Source organism: Vicia villosa, unplaced genomic scaffold (assembly GCF_029867415.1).
Source record: "Vicia villosa cultivar HV-30 ecotype Madison, WI unplaced genomic scaffold, Vvil1.0 ctg.000494F_1_1, whole genome shotgun sequence".
Lineage (NCBI taxonomy): Eukaryota > Viridiplantae > Streptophyta > Magnoliopsida > Fabales > Fabaceae > Vicia > Vicia villosa.
Genome location: NW_026705239.1, coordinates 631346 through 654960, shown reverse-complemented (window position 1 = coordinate 654960; position 23615 = coordinate 631346). Strand labels below are relative to the sequence as shown.

General features: G+C 37.1%; 1 protein-coding gene and 1 pseudogene across 1 annotated transcript; one reads left to right on the top strand and one right to left on the bottom strand.

Annotated features, from left to right (window-relative positions):
• Nucleotides 1-658: 658 nt before the first annotated feature.
• On the bottom strand, nucleotides 659-17025 carry LOC131629008 (S-adenosyl-L-methionine:benzoic acid/salicylic acid carboxyl methyltransferase 3-like; annotated as a pseudogene).
• A 66-nt stretch (nucleotides 17026-17091) lies between these two features.
• On the top strand, nucleotides 17092-18342 carry LOC131629007 (uncharacterized). The gene has a single exon (XM_058899810.1). It carries the CDS (start codon nucleotides 17092-17094, stop codon nucleotides 18340-18342), a length of 1251 nt encoding a protein of 416 aa, XP_058755793.1.
• The last annotated feature ends 5273 nt before the right edge of the window (nucleotides 18343-23615 follow it).

Below are 23615 nucleotides of genomic sequence, written 5' to 3'. Positions count from 1 at the left end.
TACTTGTCCGAACAACTATTTCTATATTATGGTATCGATATTTTAATCTACGTATTTTTTATTTCCATTATATTTTGTTGGATAATACGAGGTATTAATTTTAATTGCTACGATTCTCCGATTGTAACAATGCAATGTTGTTGTTTTTAAAAAAATTCAGAGCAAATTTCAGATATACATCTCCGAAGTAGGTTCATGGTAGTTTTGAATATGTATATCCAAAAATAATTGAAAATGAAATAAGGGTGTCTTCGAATATGCATATCCGAATGGTATTTTTAGATTTTTAGATATGATGTACAAAGAAATTGTCTAATCTCTATTACTCTTTTGCTTGTGTTTGTTGTGATGTTTAGTTAGTGGTGAAAACCAGAGTTAGAGAGTGTTAGAAATAGAATATTTATATCAATTAATATATGATCTTTATACTTTCTCTTAAAATAGAATATTTAAATTTTTTTAATAGTTTAGATGACTCAATGAATCAAATCTCCTACAAGAGTAAATCTGGTAGACCATTTTAGCAATGCATCTAAAGTTTTATTTTTAATTTGCATCATAATATTTCCTAACTGATCATTAGCTGCTGACCTACAACAAAACTCTTGAAATTTATTTTGAACTTAAAATTTAAAACCTTGAACCAAATTGTTCTTCCTCATGGTTTTCTAGTCAATGAAAAGGTAAGATTGGGGAACTTAGTTCTCTCTTTAGACATCCGGTCTGTTAAAATATTTGTATAGCGTTCAAAAATCTCTTCAATGACACTCTCACCAAAGTGACAAACCATCAAAGGTTCATTCACAGCCCTGATGCATTGTGCCATATTGTATCCATCGTTTCTGAATGATTTCGACATTTTAGATTCAATGTCCAAAGCTTCTCAACGATCAAGACCATTCCAATTCACTTCAGAAATCTCTAGTTTATCGATTGCAAATGATCCTTCCCCGAGAACTTCCTGATTCACTTCCCATGTAGAAGGATAGTAGTTTGGGAGGTTGAAAGTATCCAGTTTCTCTTCATCAATGATTCCCTGCAACATAATTTATGAAAATTTCTTTACCCACCTCCCTATGGGGGTCACCCCCAGCGAAATCCCAAAACTACCCCTGCTTCGGAGATGCATCTCCGAAGTTTTTTTTTTTTTTGAATTTTTTTTGACTTCGGAAATGCATCTCCGAAAACACCAAAAAAGTGGTGTTTTCGGAGATGCATTTCCGAAGTAAAAAAAATTCAAAACCGTGAATATTTCGGAAGTTCATTTCCGAAAATATTGCTGCATATACAATTTTCCCTCCTTCACTATTTCATCATTTTTCTCCAAAACTTCTCCAAACCCTCTCCAAAACCCAATCAATCTCCATCCGTTTTTCGTCCTAAAATCAAGTTTCAAACCGTTGATCACGTTAAAGGGAGCATAGAAAGCTACAATTTGAGGTAAACATCTCTCATTTCATCCCCTATTTCACTACATTGATTGATGAATTTTATGCTGAACCTGCTATGGTTCGGAAGTTCATTTCCGAAATATATTACCTAACAAATTTCGGAAATGAACTTCCGAAATATGCCCTGGCAGTTAAAAAAAACAGTTTTGCCCAATTTTGATAATTTTTGCATATTTTAGGTATGGTGCATCCGGACAACAATGTGCAAGACAATGACGCAGTAGTTCCGGCAGTTGTCAACGTTAATAACGATCCGGTTATCGACGTTAATCCTATGATCAATGCGGTCGATGTTCGGCAACAATTTACAAATGATCGGAGCTTCGGTAGTCGCGAACAATTGATTGATTGGGTTCAGAACGAAGCTAGTAAACTTGGATTTGGTATTGTTATTTTAAGGTCCGACAATGGAAATAGTAGGCGGAAAGCTTTCGTTGTTTTGAATTGCGAACGGGGTGGGAGTTATGCACAATCAAACCGGGTTCTAAAACACGAAGACACAGGATCGAGAAAGTGTGGGTGTCCGTTTAAGTTGCGCGCGACTCGGAGGGTCGGTGATTTGTGGCGTTTAACCGTAATTTGTGGAATTCATAATCATCCCTTAGAGGCCAAGTTACACGGACATCCAATGGCGTGTCGTTTGTCCCGCGAAGAGAAGAATGTGATATCGGATTTAACGATAGTCAAAGTGGCGCCTCGCAACATACTTGCCGATTTGAAGCGTAAAAAACCGGATAGCGTTTCAAATATCAAGCAAGTTTACAATGAACGGCACAATCTCAAAGTTTTGAAAATGGGCCCTCGGTCGGAAATGCAATAACTTTTGAAACTATTGGGTGATAACAAATATGTGTCAAGCTTCCGAATGTTCGAGGACAAAGTTACGGTGCGTGATATTTTTTGGACTCATCCCGAAAGTATCAAATTATTCAACACATTTCCAACCGTTCTTATCATGGATTCGACGTACAAGACAAACAAATATAGGCTTCCTCTTCTAGAGATAGTGGGTGTGACCTCGACGGACAAGACTTATTCGGTCGGGTTTGCTTTTTTGGAGTGTGAAAAAGAAGAAAACTTTACATGGGCTTTAGGCATATGCAAGTATTTGTTAGTTGATCAAAAGTGTATGCCAAACGTCATTGTCACCGACTGGGACAATGCTTTGATGAATGCGGTCGATACCGTCTTCCCGACATCGACCGCGTTACTTTGCCGGTATCACATAACTTGCAACGTGAGAAGTAAGTTGAAACCCGCGGTTGGGACAAAAGATAGGCCGGATGAAAATGGTAAAGTAATCAAAGTCGGTGTTGTGGTTGATAGGATAATGGCGGCATGGAGGGAAATTTTGGATGCATACTCCGAAGAGGTGTGTACCGAGAAATTGGTACACTTTAGGTCTTTGTGTGGTTCCATTAAGACTTTTTGTCATTACGTCGAATCCACCATTCTTGACAAAGTTAGAGAAAAAGTCGTGTGCGCTTGGACAAATCGAGTTAGACATCTTGGTTGCACCACGACTAACCGAGTTGAATCCGCATATGCGGTCTTCAAGAGGTGGTTGGGTGATAGCAAGGGAGATTTGTGTCGGGGATGGGACACCGTGAACCAAATGCTTGAAAATCAACACAATAAAATTCAAACATCGTTCGGTCGGAGCAAGACGGTTATGGAACACCGGTATAAGGGCCAAAGTTTATTCTCCCAATTGATTTACAACATATCCCGATCGGGTTTGAATTTTTTGTTTCATGAAGCGAAGAGGTCGGAGACCACGGGGCCGGATAGTTCTTTATGTGGGTGTACCATTAGAAATATATACGGCCTTCCATGTGCTTGTATACTTGCAAAAAAGAAGAAGTTGAATTCACCAATACGCATGGATGAGGTAGCCGACCATTGGAAGAAGCTTCGTTTTGATGATTTTGACCCGCCGAAAGAAAATGACTCCAAAATCACCATCTCCGATGAGTTGGAAGTGATAATGGAGAAGTTTGCTAATGCGGATGACACAACGAAAATGCACATTAAAGAACAATTACGAAAAATTGCATTTCCGGAGACCGCCGACTTGAAACCGCCATCTCAACCGGTTAAAACGAAAGGTGCACCGAAAAAGTCCAAAATTACACAAGATGACACGTCAACAAAACGACCTCCTTCCTACTTTGAACATGTTGATGCATCGTTCCCGGATTCACCGACGCCGAAGTCCAAGTGTAGTGGTAACAAAGGAGCCCGTATTTCGAAGCCACCTCGCACACCACCGATCAAAAAATCACCCATTGTCTACATTGATGAAATGCCACTTTTTATGCACAAATATATCGATAACATCGTTGATGTTGGAGGCGACGGCAATTGTGGATATCAGGCCGTTGCGGGTTTGCTCGGTAAAGGGGAAAATAATCACACTTTAGTCCGACGGGAACTTATTGCGGAGTTGACTTCGTATCGGGACATCTACGGCCGACTATATGAAAATCAAGAAAAGTTTGCGAAAATTCATGATTCACTTGTTCCATCACTTACCGGTATCGCTCCGGTTTCGAAGTGGATGTCATTCCCCGATATGGGTCATCTAATAGCAAGTGCGTATGATATGGTGTGTGTCGATTTGACGAGGTTTGGACTAAGTGAGACTTTCTTTCCACTTCATAGTCGACCGTCGTTGGACGCGTCGAGCCGGATCATATGCATCGGGTATCTACGATCGCGGCACTTCGTCCAAGTGTTTTTGAAACCGGGGTGTCCTATACCGGCTACTTCTTGTCAATGGACGGCGCATCGTTCAAATGAGGCGGAGACTTGGCTGGATCCTTTCGTTTCAAGAATGGCGAAGTTTGAAGAAATGATGCGCCAAGAGCGCGAGCAAAATAGAGAGTGATCGAAGAACGTACCTATTTTGGACTTAGGATCCACCGATTGGTTCGGTGAATTTTAGTTTGTTCCGGATCGTTTTTTGTTTGTAATGACCATTTTTATATGTATTGTTGATTATCATGTAAAATCGGACCGATTTAATACATATATAATATAAGTATGTTTTATGTCATCATTGGCTAATTTATGTGTATTTTGAATTTCTTTTGTATTTTTTACACAAAACACTAAGCAAACAACAAAATGCAAAATTTAGTTCTGTTTTCTGCATAATTCGGAAATGAACTTCCGAAATATGCTAGTCTGCCTCCAATTTTCGGAAGTTCATTTCCGAAAAGTCCACTGAGGCAGGATAAGGTTTGTTGGGCCATCATTGCTCCAATAAGTCTATAAATACAACACAGTTTTCTTCATCCTCTTCACACCACAAAACACAAATGACACAAACCTACCCCCACCTAGCACTCGTCTACTTTGAAACCGGCTACCCGATGCCGTTCCAATTTCGCTTCTCGCGCGACACGCCGTTTGCGGAGTTGATAACGTCGCTCAACACGCTTTTGCACTATCCCGAGAATCGAAAGGTTGTCAAGCTCGAGTACCGCTCGCCATCGCTTAACGACGAGGGAGACATTAAGTTCACACCTTTTGAGATCAAGAACGACGAAGATTTAGCGGTTTTGTGGACAATGTTCGACCAATTTTCTTCGAAGGGCCCGATCGAGTTGGACGCGAAACTTCAAAGATCGGCGGACGACGTTATAAAAATGTTGACTCATCCCCACCTACCCGTGTTTAACAATATGTAACTTTAATCTTATGTAATGTGATCGATGTAATCTTCATCCGATTAAATAAAGCGAATCGTTATTGTTTGTTATTTTTCTTCTGTCCAGACCTTATTTCGGAAGTACATTTCCGAATTTCTCCAAGGGGGGGTGAATTCGGAGATGAACTTCCCAATACACCAATTTTCTGAAAAACAACTTTATTTCGGAGATGCATCTCCGAAATCAATATTTTATAATAAAAAAACACCTTTTCAGAGATACATTTCCTAAAACACCTTTTTTTTCAAAAAAAGTACGTTTTCGGAAATGAACTTCCGAAACTGGGGGTATTTTGGTAAATTCACCGGAGGTGGCCAAGAAGGTTAGGAGGTGGGTGAAGAAATTTCCTAATTTATTGTCTATAAATCATATCTCAATAGACAAAAATTGATGGTATTCACGTTTAAACCGATAACCTGTAGGACCATGTCCTTGAGAGCAATTGTAATGCCCGGAAAAATAATTATTGGCTTAATTTAGACATTTGTGATGTTTACTGAAATTTTTGCGTTTTGGGACAATTTAGTCGGTATTAGTTTAGGATAGCAGATCGACATTTAATCGGAGATTTTAATATTTTTAGTATTAGAAATATTAAAGAGCTAATGTTTAGCGTTTTGGGGATTTTCCGAGTAATTAAGATTAGACCGGAAATATGAGACACTGAGTATTCAGCCGGTATATTATAATAATCGGATTTTATTTTAATGGAGTTTAAGTGGAAGTATTATTTTTACATTAAGGGTAGAAATGATATTGGGCTTATATTATGGTATCTTAAAGTATTAAGGGTGTATTTTTATTAGGCTCATTAGGAAGTATTAACAAGTGGTGGTACCATTTTTTGTGATTTTTGGAATATAGAAAGGAGAGAGGAAACCGAGAAAAAGAAATAGAAGAATAAGTGAAAGGGGAAAGCAAGGCTAGGATTGTGAAGAGGAGAAGAATGAGACCCAAAGTGTTGCTCTAAAGTGTCATTTTCCTCCAATTTTCCACTAATTCTCCTTAAAGCGGCACTCAATCCAAGGTAAGGGGGGATTCTTACTACCTAAATGGGACTATGATAAATTTTATATGAGGTTTAGGGTATTAGATTTCTCTACTGTGTTGTTCTATATATGTTGTGTTGTTGTTGAAAATTTGTTGGTCATTTGGGTTTCGTTTATGATGTTGTTCCGTTTTAATGATGTGCCTTGATAAAGACCATTGCCACTTACTGTTTCCATCTTTGGCTTATGTTGTTCCGAATGAACTAATTTTGTGCCACCTGTGTGCTTTGTTTCCTATGTGCTGAATTTTATAATTGTTCTTGGTTACCACTTGTTCCTAAATTATACTTTGTCTTTATATTATACTAGTTCTAGTACTTAGTTTCCCAAAATTATATATTACATTGAAATAAATCATGACCTATCTATCCCTAATTAATTAAGTGATAGAGTAATGAAAGAAGTATGGCTAGAAAATTAGAACAATAAAAGTGGTATGATGCATGCAGTAGTATAATACTCCCTTTTAACTGTAGCAGTAAATATATTGATAATTAGAAACATTAGAATGGGAAGTGTATAACAGTACTGGATATAGAATTAGGGGTGTAATCGGATCGGTTTGGACCGATTTTTGGTTAAAAAAAGTCTGAACCAATAATATTTCCATCGGTTTGGTTTGGTTCGGTTTTTAACATTTTTCAAAAATGGAATCAAACCAAACTAATCGGTTTAGTTCGGTTTGGTTTGGTTGATCGGTTTACAATAATTTTTTTTAAACATTATATTCATCAGTATATTTTCCATTATCGTATTTTTTGGTGTATTTTATACTATTATTTTTTAAAACATTATATTCATCCGTATATTCTCCATTTTCGTGTTTTTGGTATATTTTATACTAATATAAACAAATTACAAGTTGTTTTTATTCCATACGAAATACTGACATGATTTCTATTGCATCATGAAATAAGTTCACTATCAAATATAAAAGTTAACACTTAGCATCAGAAATTTGGAAAGGGATTTCAAAGCTTAACATATAGAATATAACAAAACGCACATTCATTAACATGTTTTACACCTCAAACACACATCAAAACTATTTTGTAACAAGACCTGAATGAATTTTGATGGAGAAAAAGAAGAAGAAAAAGGTACAAAAATATATGAAAATTAACAAAGAGAACCTGAACACGAAGAACACGACCATAACATATCAGAATGACGGTAGTGAAAGGAACAATAGTTGTGGACAACAAGAGCAGCAGTTCTGTAAAAGCATATTTTTTGTGACTTATGGTTTCTACTTTCTATGCTTTAGAGTTTGGTTCTAGATGCGTGTCTTTCTTAAAGGAAGGAAGTGTAAACAAAGATGGATAATGGTTGGACCGGAAAAAAATTTTGAGTTTAATGATGGGTAGAATAAAATATTTAGAGCGTCATTATTTTCATTGGTTCGGTTCATCGGATTGGCGGTTCCTAAAAACTAAAACTGATAATCGAACCAAACCACGTCGGTTCTTATTGGTTTGGTTCGATTTTTGAACCAAACCAATAATAATTGGTTTAATTTCGGTTTTGTTTCGTTTGGATTGTCGGTTTAATTGGATTTTTTTATACGCTTACACCCCTATATAGAATTAATAAAATGCAAAACAGTTCCGTTTGATCGAAATAGCTGAATTAAGCGGTATAATTAGTTGTCCGGAATTTGATGAAAATTTACTTGGTAGCTAAGTTTAAATAGTACATTAACGTGGTGGTGTTATTTTGTCGAAATTGTGATATTAATCGGTCGATTAAATTAATGGTTGAATTAATTTTCAATAAGCCTATTTAATTGGAATAAACTTGAACTTAGATTAACTATTCGGTTTATCGGTAAATTACAGTATCTTGAGAATTTGACCGTAATCGTGATTTGGTTGAATATTTTTGTTGAGAATAATATATTGTTATGCCAATGATGTTGTCTTGATAAATACTATTATGTCTAATTGAATTAGTTAATAATTGGAGGTTGATTCGGTTTACTTGATAAATTAGCATGTTGAGATTATCTCACGAATTGATCGAAGATTGTGGTTTTGATTTGGATGACTTTGTTAATATGTGAAATTGAGTAATTGTGCCGATGTGCCGAAACGTGATGATAATTGTAATAATCTTGATGATATGCGAATTGTATATTTGTGACGATTTTGTTAATACACGAAGTTGTATGTTTGTTGTGATATGCCGAAGCATGAGGATTTATATGTAATGACTTGTTTATATGTGAAGTTGTATAATTGCGATGATGTGTCGAAACATGACGATATTTTGTGATGATTTGTAATACGTGATGTTGTATATATTTGTGATGATGATTTTGTGACTAAGTGAAGATGAAATATTATGGTGACGTGAATTACCTCGTATAGATGGTAATTGATTGTGATATAGGCTTATACCCCGTGACGATATGTGATTGTGATGAGTATGTTGTATTGTCTTGTTTATCGAGTCACATTTCATATGCATACTCTGTGACGGCCTAGATTGGCAAACTAGTGACGAAGGCTTATGCCTTGTGCCTCTGAATTGGGCAATTGGTGACGGGGGCTGAAGCTCCGATTGGTACCACATGCATATGCACAGTTGATTCGCATTCGAGTCGTTGTCCGTTGTTGTTGGTTGGAGTTGTTGATTATGCACTGCGATGCTTATATGACGATATAGATACTTAAACGTTGACTTGTTGAAAATGCTTATATATTCATAATGACGCTTATACGTTGACTTGTTGAAAATGCTTATCTATTGATAATGACGCTTATATGTTGACTTGTTGAATATGCCTATATGATGATATTGATGATTATATGTTGACTTATTGAAGACGCCTATGTGTTGACTTGTTAATGATGCTTATATGATGACCTATCGAATATGTTTATATGTTGATATATGACTATTCATTGATGATGTTCTTTGTTGTTGTTTAAGTTAATATTGTGTGAGGCGGTGATTCATTTATATTATTTACCTAATATGTGATTTATCATGATCCTATTTATATAGTTTGATATCTCACCCTTTCTGCAGATATTTCCCCTGCCATGGGAAATGGGCAGGTACTCAAGTATAGCTATAGAAGTTTGTTGCTTCATCGAGTCCTATTGATGTGTCGCTCTGATACGTAGCACTCAGGGGGTTGTTTATATTGTTGTTCTATGTTGTTAATGTTTTAGTTGTTGTTATTATAACCGTTGAAGCCAAGTTGAATAATATGAAGTACTTATTATACTTCCAAGTTGTTTGAGTTGAATAAAGCTGATAGTTGATTGTTAATTCGAATGATATGTATCATCGTTGAATGAAATACAATTTGAAGTTCTAAGTTGATATCTGATACTCCAATGTGTTGTTTGAAATTTTTAAATACTCTGATATTTTTCCGCATTATAATTTCGGGTAGAATTTGGGGTGTTACATAAGTGGTATCAGAGAAGGTCGGTCCGTCCGGCCAAGTTGTCGAGTCAGTTGAGTTGTGCGACTGTTGAATGCTATTAGTGTTTTATGTTGTAGTACGCGACATTTGTGTGAAACACTGTTGGTACTTGCTTGTTTTGTTGTTGTTTTTAGTTTGAGCAAAGTGGGGGAGGAGCTGTACTTCTTGGATATGTTTCTATTGTAAGTGGTTGGCGGAAAGTACTGCTTAAGGAGACAGTGCAAGTATTGTTGGAGCTTGTTGACATGGATTCAAGGTTTTGGTTATTTAACAAGCTTAGATCGTTTGTAGAAGGAGAATGATCAAGAATTGTTGACTTTTACTCTTCGAAGGATGAGGAACAGTGTAGCAGTTGTTGATCTGCAAGTATGGTGTAAACTCATGATGTTTCAGGAGGTAATCGTTAAGTACCAAGAATAAATTTTGGAAGATGGAATTTGGAAAGCTATTGTGTTCAGCATTGTTAATGGACTATGAAGTTGTTATTTAAGTAGTCTTGCGTAAGATGTCGATGTTTGATCAATGATTAAGTGAAGGATTGTCGTAGACCTTGTTGTAGGATTATCGGTAAGTGATTGAAACTGTGGTAGAAATTGTTGAGACCGTTGAAACGTTATGGATCGCGAGTAAGAGTCGGAAATGCGAAGAGATGAGTATGATTTCAATGATAAGAAGTGTTGATATTGGTGTGAATAAATTTTGTTCTAATGTATCATCAGAGGTGTTTTAGTAAGTAGCTGCAAGACGTCAGTGTTAGCAGGTTCAGATAGTTTTGCAAGTTGTTGAATTATGGTACCTTTGGTGACGTAAGTTCAATTTCTAAAGGAACACTATTATAGTTGGTAATGATGGTTATACTCCATTATGATTGTCGGCTGTCTATTGACAAATTGAGGACTTGATCACCCTTAATTTCTTGTTGATAGTAGACGGAATTGTATTAGATGTTATAGACTTATCTTACTATCTCGATGGTGCATAAATTGGTGAATGTTGAGGTAAGTCTGAAACTTAGTTGAAGCTTGTGAATCATATAAGTCGATAGAAACTCTAATGAAGGACGGTGAAATAAGATGGATGATCAGAGTCGTGCAACTAAAGCATGTTGTGCCAGATGTATTGTGTTTTCTTGTGAATAATGCTGATTGTAATAGGATGTTCTTGTAAGTTGTTGGTTGGTAATGAGTTGTGTGGTTATTATTCGAGTTATGTTATCAGATTGGTATTATGATAATTTTGTCGTTGTTGCAGTAATGTTGTTGTTGGTGCTTTGTTAGTGAATAACACCTGAGTATGGAAAATAAGAATCGTATATGTGTATCGGTGTTGAGTATGTTGTTGCGATGATGAAGCAATGTTGTATCGTCAAGTATAAGTGAGTGAAGGTTGTTGTTATGTTGTAAGATGTTGTTCCAAGGTATTGCTGAAATGATTAGCCAGCTAGTAACGATTATGTTACAAGGATAATTGAGAGATTGACGTATGAGTTTTGGGATTCAAATCGTGTTGAGATACAAATATATCTAAAAAGTAATAGTCGGAGTGTTGTCAAGCACAGTTAGAGAATAAGAAAGTTGAATGAGGATGCGATGTTAGGGATGGTTGTGTTGGGCGGATTTTTTAGGACGAAAATATCCTAAGTGGGGGAGAGTTGTAATGCCCGGAAAAATAATTATTGGCTTAATTTAGACATTTGTGAATTTTCGCGTTTTGGGACAATTTAGTCAGTATTAGTTTAGGATAGCAGATCGACATTTAATCGGAGGTTTAAATATTTTTAGTATTAGAAATATTAAAGAGCTAATGTTTAGCGTTTTGGGGATTTTCTGAGTAATTAAGATTAGACCGGAAATATGAGACACTGAGTATTTAGTCGGTATATTATAATAATCGGATTTTATTTTAATGGAGTTTAAGTGGAAGTATTATTTTTACATTAAGGGTAGAAATGATGTTGGGCTTATATTATGGTATCTTTAAGTATTAAGGGTGTATTTTTATTAGGCCCATTAGGAAGTATTAACAAGTGGTGGTACCATTTTTTGTGATTTTTGGAATATAGAAAGGAGAGAGGAAACCGAGAAAAAGAAATAGAAGAATAAGAGAAAGGGGAAAGCAAGGCTAGGATTGTGAAGAGGAGAAGAAGGAGACCCAAAGTGTTGCTCTAAAGTGTCATTTTTCTCCAATTTTCCATTGATTCTCCTTAAAGCTGCACTCAATCCAAGGTAAGGGGGGATTCTTACTACCTAAATGGGAGTATGATGAATTTTATGTGGGGTTTAGGGTATTAGATTTCTCTACTGTGATGTTCTATATATGTTGTGTTGTTGCTGAAAATTTGTTGGTCGTTTGGGTTTCGTTTATGATGTTGTTCCGTTTTAATGATGTGCCTTGATAAAGACCATTGCCACTTACTGTTTCCATCTTTGGCTTATGTTGTTCCGAATGAACTAATTTTGTGCCACCTGTGTGCTTTGTTTCCTATGTGCTGAATTTTATAATTGTTCTTGGTTACCACTTGTTCCTAAATTATACTGTGTCTTTATATTATACTAGTTCTAGTACTTAGTTTCCCAAAATTATATATTACATTGAAATAAATCATGACCTATCTTTCCCTAGTTAATTAAGTGATAGAGTAATGAAAGAAATATGACTAGAAAATTAGAACAACAAAAGTGGTATGATGCATGTAGTAGTATAATACTCCCTTTTCACTGTAGCAGTAAATATATTGATAATTAGAAACATTAGAATGGGAAGTGTATAACAGTACTGGATATAGAATTAGTAAAATGCAAAACAGTGTCGTTTAATCGAAATAGCTTAATTAAGCGGTATAATTAGTTGTCCGAAATTTGATGAAAATTTACTTAGTAGCTAAGTTTAAATAGTATATTAACGTGGTGGTATTATTTTGTCGAAATTGTGATATTAATCGGTCGATTAAATTAATGGTTTAATTAATTTTCAATAAGCCTATTTAATTGGAATAAACTTGAACTTAGATTAACTATTCGGTTTATCCGTAATCGTGATTTTGTTGAATATTTATGTTGAGAATAATATATTGTTATGCCAATGATGTTGTCTTGATAAATAATATTATGTCTAATTGAATTAGTTGATAATTGAAGGTTGATTTGGTTTACTTGATAAATTAGCATGTTGAGATTATCTAACGAATTGATCGAAGATTGTGGTTTTGATTTGGATGACTTTGTTAATATGTGAAATTGAGTAATTGTGTCGATGTGCCGAAACGTGATGATAATTGTAATAATCTTGATGATATGCGAATTGTATATTTGTGACGATTTTGTTAATACACGAAGTTGTATGTTTGTTGTGATTTGCCGAAGCATGAGGATTTATATGTAATGACTTGTTTATATGGGAAGTTGTATAATTGCGATGATGTGTCGAAACATGACGATGTTTTGTGATGATTTGTAATACGTGATGTTGTATATATTTGTGATGATGATTTTGTGACTAAGTGAAGATGAAATATTATGGTGACGTGAATTACCTCGTATAGATGGTAATTGATTGTGATATAGGTTTATACCCCGTGACGATATGTGATTGTGATGAGTATGTTGTATTGTCTTGCTTGTCGAGTCACATTTCATATGCATACTCTGTGACGGCTTGGATTGGCAAACTAGTGACGAAGGCTTATGCCTTGTGCCTCTAAATTGGGCAATTGGTGACGGGGGCTGAAGCTCCGATTGGTACCACATGCATATGCACAGTTGATTCGCATTCGAGTCGTTTTCCGTTGTTGTTGGTTGGAGTTGTTGATTATGCACTGCGATCACTACGCCAAATTTAAGCTGTAGCAGCGCAGCTACTAAAGCGCTTTTCGCAAAAGCGCTCTCGTAGGGCTCGCTAAAAACAAAATTAATAAACAAGGAAAAATGATGCAAAAAAAGCGCTCTGGTAGGGGGAGTTATGAGAGCGCTTTTAAAAAGCGCTCTGGTAGGGGGGTATGAGAGCGCTTTTAAAAAGCGCTCTGGTAGGGGGGTTATGAAAGCGCTTTTAAAAGCGCTCTTATAGGGTGGGTGCTACGAAAGCGCTTTTGGGATAAAAGCGCTCTGGTAGGGGGTGTTATTAAAGCGCTTTTGAAAAGCGCTCTGGTAGCCCATTTAAAAAAATTATATATTTTACAAACACACGCGTTTTGTTTCAGATCTTTCTTCTTCCTTCGTTGCTCCGCCGTCCTCTCTCCGAAACCCTAGCAACCTCCGCCGTTCTTCTTCCTTTCAGATCCAAAACACACGAGTTTATGGTGAGTTGAGGTTCGTGTTGTTGCTGAGTTCGGTTTCGATTCTGAATCTACAAACCAAAACCGGGTGAGACCTTTCTGAGTTTATTTCTTATTCTCTCTTCCTCTCTCAAATTTCTGAAGGGTTTGTTTGATTAGGAAAGTGATGAACAAATGTTTGGGTTTGATGAATGTTTGTCTGGTTATGTTTGATGATGATTTGTGAATGGTTTTGTTTCTGATGAATGGTTTGCGTGTATGAGAAAGATGAACAATTAGGGTTTTGGTTAGTGTTTGCGGCTGTGTATTGTGATTGTTGTTGGATGAATATGAACAATGTATTTACAGTTTCTGGAGAGGTTTTTCGAAGATGATAAACAGAATTTTTTTTAGGGTTTTTGGTTGTTGGCTCTACGGCTCTACGGCTGATTTTTTTTAGGGTTTTTGGTTGTTGGCTCAATTGACTTGTTCTTTTATCAAAAACTATTTTTATGTGCATGTGGTTGTTAATTGATTTCTTATAAATTGGTTTCTGTTCTGGTATAGCACTATTTTTATTAACTATTTTGTCTTTTGTTCGGAGATGAGGAAATTTTTGGTTAATAGAGAAAATATTGAGAATGTGAATGTTGTGTAAATAATCACGTTTTTCTATTGTAGGTTGAGCTTCAAACAGTGGATGGACTGGTAAAGGATAGAACACAATGTGCCCCTGCCGATTATGTTCCACAGAATAAGAATCAAGTAATGTACCCCGAAGTCTTCTGTGGCAGGATCGTTCGGGGTACAGTTATTTGATTCATATTCTGTGACACAATACAACATAGCTCAGGTGACTACTGGTTCTCCACTAAAGCATCAATACAACATAGCTCCAGATAATACAGGAAGCGTACATTGGTTGCATAAGAACTCGGAAGTTGTTTCCCATTTAGTTGTTTTGGTTTAGAAATATGTGAATTGGTTTAGTTGTTTTGGTTTAGAAATATGTATATATGTATTTTGATTTACATTAATGGTATATAATATAATACTTTTTTGTATATAATCGATATCGATTATAATGGTATATATCGATTTGAAATGATAAATTATAGGTTCATGAAAAAATACTGCCAAAAAATAGTAAATTACAGGTTCTAAAATATTGCTGCCAAAAGTGCAGGTTTAGAAATAATAAAAAGCATAAAAAAAAAAAAACGCAACATACGAAAGCGCTTTTGAAAAAAGCGCTCTTATAGGGGTGCCTACCAGAGCGCTTTTTCCTGAAAAGCGCTCTTAAAGGGGGGCCTACAAGAGCGTTTTTTCCAGAAAAGCGCTCTTATAGGGGGGCCTACCAGAGCGCTTTTAAAAGCGCTTTCGTAGCCTATGCCAGCGCTGGCTTTGGCAGCGCTTTAAAGCGCTGTTAAAGGCCAAAAAAAGCGCTTTTAAAAGCCTTGCGCGTTGTAGTGGATGCTTATATGACGATATAGATACTTATACATTGATTTGTTGAAAATGCTTATATATTCATAATGACGCTTATACGTTGACTTGTTGAAAATGCTTATCTATTAATAATGACGCTTATATGTTGACTTGTTGAATATGCCTATATGATGATATTGATGATTATATGTTGACTTATTGAAGACGCCTATGTGTTGACTTGTTAATGATGCTTATATGATGACCTGTCGAATATGTTTATATGTTGATATATGACTATTCATTGATGATGTTCTTTGTGTTGTTTAAGTTAATGTTGTGTGAGGCGGTGATTCATTTATATTATTTACCTAATATGTGATTTATCATGATCCTATTTATATAGTTTGATATCTCATCCTTTCTGCTGATATTTCCCCTACCATGGGAAATAGGCAGGTACTCAAGTATAGCTATAGAAGTTTGTTGCTTCATCGAGTCCTGTTGGTGTGTCGCTCTGATACGTAGCACTCAGGGGGTTGTTTATATTGTTGTTCTATGTTGTTAATGTTTTAGTTATTGTTATTATAACCGTTGAAGCCAAGTTGAATAATATGAAGTACTTATTATACTTCCTAGTTGTTTGAGTTGAATAAAGCTGATAGTTGATTGTTAATTCGAATGCTATGTATCATCGTTGAATGAAATACAATTTGAAGTTCTAAGTTGATATGTGATACTCTAATGTGTTGTTTGAAATTTTTAAATACTCTGATATTTTTCTGCATTATAATTTCGGGTAGAATTTGGGGTGTTACAGCAATTTTCATGAGATCCCAAATGTAACAACACTCCTTGTCTGATGGATCATCATTTTTTCTTCCTATAATTGTTAGAATCATTTGACCACCCTCAACTATTTCTCGGGCACAACACTCGAGAAAAAGAGAGAAATCTGACTGAAATTGCTTGTAATAAGCCTTGATGACATTTGTAGGGCTTGTGGTTGACAAGTAAATATTTCCCTTGTTGTTGTTGTTGTCTACACCCTTTGGAACCTAATTAATCATCAATCAACAAAATTTATTGATATGAAACATTTTTTTTATTAAATTTAATCAGAAATCTCCTCAAAAAGAATGAACAAACCTTTGATAGCCAATGAAGACTGTAAGAGGAATGAACAAAATGCAAACTTTTATATGGAAAAATCCTGCCATAAAAGGAACCAGGAACTCCAAAATAGTAGCAAGGACCTATTTCAGTTTTCATTTCATCATATAGGTTTTCTTTGAAGGTGTCGAGAGACTTAAATACGCTGTTGAAATCATTACCCGATAGATCGTTCATATAGACTTTATATTCAGGAGATTTCTAATTAAATTTCCGAAAATGATTTTCGACCACCTTAATAAATTCTGAGATCACTAACAAAGTGTACGGTCCAGAAGAGCATCCTAAGTCTGCAATAGCCAAGCTTTTGGGCAGTGTCTTGCAGTATAAATTTGTTATAGTCTCATCTCTTAAAAGTTTTGTCAAAGAAATCACCCTTCACTGTATATTTACAATTGAATACATAAAACTCAAAACTTACCGTGTTTTCTCTCCCCTTATCCCTTCTAGGGTTAGTGGCGGCGTTTTTCTCCCCAGTTTCTCTGGCTCCTTTCCCACCTTGGTGGCTCATCTCTTCCATCTAGAAGTTATTACTGTCTCGTTGTTTTTGGGACTAATCCTTTATCAGTAGATCTTTGAGTTTGCGATGGACAAATGGAAGAACATCCCTTTATCAAAGGAAGAAGAAGAAGGGGTTGTAGCGGAAGGTGACGAAGTCTGCGGAGAAGAGATCTTTCAAAGGACCCTTGCTGGGAAGCTATGGACAGAAGGCGGTTTCAATGCTAGGGCGTTCACAAGCACTATGATAAACGCATGGAAACTCAAGAATCCTGTAGAAACGCAAGAGCTGGGCAAAAACCTATTCCTCTTTCGTTTTGCTACAAAGAGGGATTTGGAATATGTGTTGAAAAATGGCTCGTGGAGTTTCGACAAGAACCTATTGGTCTTGGCTCGTGTGTCGGGTGAAGAGCAACCGTCGGTGCTGAATATGCATTTTGGATCGTTTTGGATTCGAATCTATGAGCTTCCTCTTATGCTCAGATCTGAGGCCATGGCGAAGAAAATTGGCGGTATCTTAGGAGAGTTTGAAAAGATGGATCAGAAGGAAGCTCACAAGAATGGACGGTTTCTGCGAATCAAAGTGACGATGGACTTAAAGCTACCACTTAAAAGAGGAACAGTTGTCAAATTCAAAGAGAAAGCTCTCAGGGTCCATTTCAAATATGAGCGTCTGCCAACATTTTGTTTTGTTTATGGAAGAATAGGGCACCAGTTAAAGGATTGTGAAGATCTTGGAGAGTTGAGTGAAGAAGGTTTCGAGCATATTGAGGAACAAGAGCTCTATTTTGGTCTATGGCTCAGAGCATCACCACTGCCAAAAGTCATGGATGAACAAAGAAAGGACTCTAGCTCCGGGAATTGCAGTAGGAGTCTTTTCAACATTTCATCGAGTCAAAGCAAATGTGGCTCTAAGGGAAAGGAGAAGGAGGGAGAAGTGGAAGTGGAGCAGAGGGTTCCTTTAGAAATACAGAATAAAGGAGGAGGAAAAGAGGCAGATGCTTCGAAACAAACGAGCGCACAAGAGATTGAATCCGTGGCTGAATCTCTAGGGGTAGTAGATATCTCCAAAACGGGGAAGTTATTGGGAGGGAACCAACAGTTAGCAGCTAAGAAAAGGAAGTGGATAAGAAGGAAAAGTGTTAAGAAGACCGTTATAGATCAACAGAAGGCGGCTGAGTGGGAGTTGAGCAAGAGGCAGCTAATAGACGTTATGGTTACTGATGGAGCTTTGGAAGACTGTGGTGAAAAAAAGAGAAAACAGATCCAGGAGGAAGATAAGACTAATGCAAATAGACCAGAGGTAGTGTTAGGGGACCAACACTGCCTTCCCCAATGAAAATCCTAAGTTGGAACTACAGGGGGTTGGGGAGTCCCCGTGCAGTTCGAGCCTTGTTGAGGCCCCTTCGTTCGGAAAACCCCTCTCTCGTTTTTCTTATGGAAACTCGGCTGAAAAACGACGAGATGCAGATTATAAAAAATAGATGTGGTTTTGAGAGGTGCCTGGTTGTTGAGTGTGGTGGCAGTGGCAGGACTAGAGGTGTAGGACTCACTCTGTTATGGAAGGAAAGTGTTAACCTGAATGTATCTTCCTACTCTCTAAATCATATAAGCGGTATAGTAGTGGATGAGTTTGAAGATCAACCTTGGTGTTTCAACGGAATCTACGGTTTCCCGGATGAGCAAAACAAGGTTAACACGTGGGCTTTGGTTCACACGTTATTACAAAAAGGAGGTGAGAGAGCAATTTTTGTGGGAGATTTCAATGATGTTCTGACTGATAGTGACAAACAGGGGGGCAATGTTAGAACCTCTAACCAGATGTCGCTGGGACGTCAAGTTATGGACCTTTGTGGGCTTATCGACTTAGGTTATGAAGGTTACCCGTATACGTGGACTAATGGAAGACAAGATGTGGATAATATTCAGTGTCGTCTCGATAGGGGAATTGCAACTAGTGGTTTCAACAATAGATTCGCGCCGGTTAAAGTGTTTCATTTAGGTCGCTCTGGGTCGGATCATGCAGCTATCAGAATTGACCTAGAGGCAATTGACAATGAGCAAAAGCGCTAGAGGATCCATGTTTTTCGCTTTGAGGAGGCTTGGTCTAAGGATCCTAGGTGCGAATTTGTAGTTGAACAGTTGTGGAACGGAGGCCAAGTTCAGGGACAAATGAAGATTAGAGCTATGCAAAACCTGGATCGGGAATTCAAGGAGTACAAGATTGGAACGGTAGGAAAGGAAATAAAGCGGATCGAGCGATTGATGGATGAAGCGACTTCTTGGTCTGCAAGCAAAGAAGGAATTGAGACTCATAGGGCTCTTGAAAGATAAAGAAACAGCATCCTCCTGGTGGAAGAAACTTGTTGGCGCCAAAGAAGTATAGCTGTTTGGTTTAAGCAGGGGGATCGCAACACTAAGTTTTTTCATGGGAAAGCTAGCCAAAGGAGAAATACAAATACCATAAAAAAATTGAAGGATGATTTGGGGTGTTGGTGGAAAGGCGATGAACATTGTGAAAGGATCCTAGTGAACTATTTTTCGACCATTTTTGCTACGTCCTCACCTACTAACATTGAAAGAGTTTGCTCAGTGGTACAAGATAAGCTCAGCCCGAATCTGGTAAGTTGGTGTGCGTCTGAATTTTCTACTGCTGAAGTAAAGGAGGCCATCTTTCAGATGCATCCTCTCAAGGCCCCAGGCCCCGATGGGCTGCCGACATTGTTTTATCAAAAGTATTGGCATATCGTGGGTGTTGATGTTTGCAGCATGGTTCTGGAGATTCTTAATAGAGGCAAAGACCCTAGTGAAATCAACAATACCTTTATTACGCTCATCCCAAAGTGCAAGAACCCAAAAACCCCCCAAGGATTTTCGCCCCATCAGCCTTTGTAACGTGATTATGAAGATTGTTACAAAGACCATCGCCAATAGACTCAAAGCAATCCTTCCTGAGTTTATAGATGAAGAACAAAGCGCTTTTGTCCAAGGGAGGTTGATTACGGATAACGCTCTCATAGTCATGGAATGTTTTCACTGAATGAAAAAGAAGAAGAAGGGCAAAAAAGGTGTTATGGCGCTGAAACTGGATATGTCTAAGGCTTACGACAGGTTGGAATGGGATTTTATCATTGGCACCCTTGCAGCGACGGGCTTTCCGGATAACATGACCTCTCTAATTCATAGGTGTATTTCGACGGTGTCGTATCAAATTTTGGTGAATAGGCAGCCAAGCAAAGTTTTTACACCGGAAAGGGGACTCCGACAAGGAGACCCCCTCTCCCCTTATCTGTTTATCATCTGTGCTAACATTTTTTCAGGTCTGTTGAAGGAAGCTTGCAGGAACAAAAACATTCATGGGATTCAAGTTGCTAGGCGGGCCCCCACCATCTCTCACCTCTTATTTGCGGATGATAGCTTATTGTTTGTTCGTGCAAGTGAAACATAAGCAGTTTGCGTAATGAATATCCTTAAGGTCTACCAAGAAGCCTCGTGCCAGGTGGTGAATTTAGAGAAATCAGAAGCGTCGTTTAGTCAAAATGTGCTTGATGATGTGAAAGAGAGGATCCGTAATAGGATGCATGTAAAGACTGTGATGCGTCACTCTAAATACTTAGGCCTCCCCATTATTCTTGGAAGATCCAAAAAGGAGATTTTCAGTATGGTGATTGACCGAGTCTGGAAGAAAATTAAGGGTTGGAAGGAGAAATGTCTGTCCAGGTCCGGGAAGGAGATTCTTATCAAAGCGGTGGCTCAGGCTATTCCAAGCTACGTCATGAGTTGCTATCGGCTGGTGTTTGTCATGAGATTGAGAGTATGTTGGCTAAATTTTGGTGGGGAGCAAAGAACGGGGAATGGAAAGTACAATGGATCAGTTGGGAGAAGATGGCATGTTCAAAGGAAGTGGGGGGAATGGGGGTTCAGAGGTGTATGGAACTTCAATACTAGCCTACTGGGTAAGCACTATTGGCGATTACTGTCGGATGATTCTTCATTTATGTCCAGAATTTTCAAATGTCGCTACTATCCTAAGTGCTCCATAAATGAAGCCCAAGCTGGTTTTAGTCCTAGTTACGCCTGGCGTAGAATCTTGAGTGCGAAGGAGTGTGTTTCCAAGGGTGTGAGATGGCTGATAGGCACATGTACAAAAGTCGGAATATGGAAGGATCGTTGGATTCCCGGAATCAGCGGTTTTAAACCAAGAAGGTCAACAAATTCCTTGGATTCTAATGATACTGTAAGTGAGTTAATTGATCAAGAGTTGTGCTGTTGGAACTATGAGGTGGTTAACAATTATTTCGATCCCACGGAGGCGCACCATATCCTCAGTATCCCTTTGTCCTTTCGCAGACCAAGTGATGAGCTGATTTGGCATAGTGAGAAAAATGGCTGCTTTTCTGTGCGTTCAGCATACCACAGGCTTCAGAATGACTTGATGAACAAGAAACCGGGGCCCTCAATTGCTCCTGCTTATCAATTGTGGAAGAAGGTTTGGCACGTTAATTTGCATCCACGGGTTAAGAGCTTCCTGTGGAGACTGGGTAAGGATATTCTTCCTACAAAAACAAACCTCCATAAGAAAGGAATTAGAATCGACACTGCTTGCCCCTTTTATGGTGTGCATGACGAATCTTCCAAACATCTTTTCCTTCAATGTGAGTTCTCCAGGTTAGCTTGTTTCTCCCTTCCTCTTGGATTTAGAATTGCCCCTGAGATTGATATTATCGACTGGCTGCTTGTGTGCTTAGAGGGCCCTGATACTCTGAAAGTCCAATTAATGTGCACGCTGTTGTGGAAGTTGTGGAATGCAAGGAATTTGAGGCATTTTCAACAGCAATTCAAGGAACCACATATGGTAGCGCTGGAAACTTGGGACTGTGTTGCTGAATTCAATTTGCAGGTTCCCGTGGCAAAAAAGTCGCGCCTGACATCTCACATTGAGTCTGCATGCCTCGATAGAGAGGTGTTCATCGTTCAGACTGATGTCGGATGTTTCGATGACGGATCTGTTGCTTTTGGTTGCATGATCAAGACAGGGGAATCAAAACTATTCTATGCAGCTTGTAAGAAGGAAGCCATGACTGTAGATCCAGCTACGGCCGAAGTTTTGGCTATTAGGTGGGGTTTACGTTTGGCTAAAGAGCTCCACATTGAGAAGGTTCTGGTTTAATCGGATGCATTAACCGTTGTTGATTGTATTAATTGTGTTGAACAAGTCGCATCTATTGATCTCATTGCTACTGATGTTAGAAGTTTGCTTAGTAGTTTTTCTTTAGGATTTGTTATGTACTTATGCAGGCAGCACAATACTGAGGCCCATAATCTTGTTGGTTTGGGTAAGTTGTTTGGTGATAGGTCTTGGCTGGTAGAACCCCTGTTATTTCTTCTGTATTGTTCTCTTCGGACTTTTCTTCTTATTTCTTCTGTATTGTTCTCTTCGGACTTTTCTTCTTAATTCAACGAGTTTCCCATAAAAAAAAGAATACATAAAACTCAAAGCATAAATATATTTAAAAGACCCGTTTGTTTATAGTCAACAATTATTAATAATGTTGTATAGATTAAGCACGTTAGCATATTAAGCTATTAAAAGACCCGTTTGTTTATAGTCAACAATTATTAATAATCCATGCTGACATCGATTCAAAAAATAATAATTTCAAATTCGTCAAAATTAACAAAGAAACGGAGAGAGAAAGGTATATTCGAGTGATTATGGAATAAAGAAATGTTTCAACATTGTGTGCTTGCCATTTTTTTAAATTAATGCATATTTTAAAATTAACATTAAATATTATGACACAAACACCGCCCATCTCTATCTTAAGTGAGAGTAAAGCCTGGAGAATAGAAAGAAAATTGGTGACCAAAGGTTGCTATTGAAAAAAAAAAAATTCTTCTCCATTTCAGATCCTAAATTATATTGCCTGCTCAGAGATAAAAAAAAGTCTAGGAAAGTAATTAATTTTAGTTATTATCATTTTTCTCCCTGCCATAAAAGTCTGTTAGAACCCACTCCCTCAATGTCCATGCAGGAGCAGTTACCATTAGACCAGTTTTAACTTTGTCTAGTATTTTGTGGTTTGGACTATCTAAAGATTATAAAATGAATTAATTTTAATAGGATTGAAGTCTAGTAAAGAGGAAATTGTGGTGATAGTGATTCTTTGATCTTGAAAATGATTTCTCTGTAAAATTTAGGGCCAGTTTGTTTCAGCTTAAAAAAAATAGATTTTTTCTTTGTATTTTTGAAAATAGATTTTTCAAAACTGTTTTTCAAAATATTACAAGTTTTTTTATATTCGTTTTTTCTAAAATGAAACACTTAATTTGACATCTTATAACATAAACATAGATAATTGATGACCAAAATTTAATCAAAATCATAATTTTTTTAAAAATGAGTATTTTGAAAATCTATTTGAAATAGCTTTAAAATTAAGTGATTTTTTGAAATTTTGATATCCAAATTTTTTCCTCGTAAATAGATGAAATACCTAAAATCACATTTTAAGAATAACTATTCAAACAAAATTTTCATTTGAAGCTTTTATAAAAAAAAAAATTTGTAAAATTTTTTTTCACAAAATTTGGTAACAATATAAAAATCAT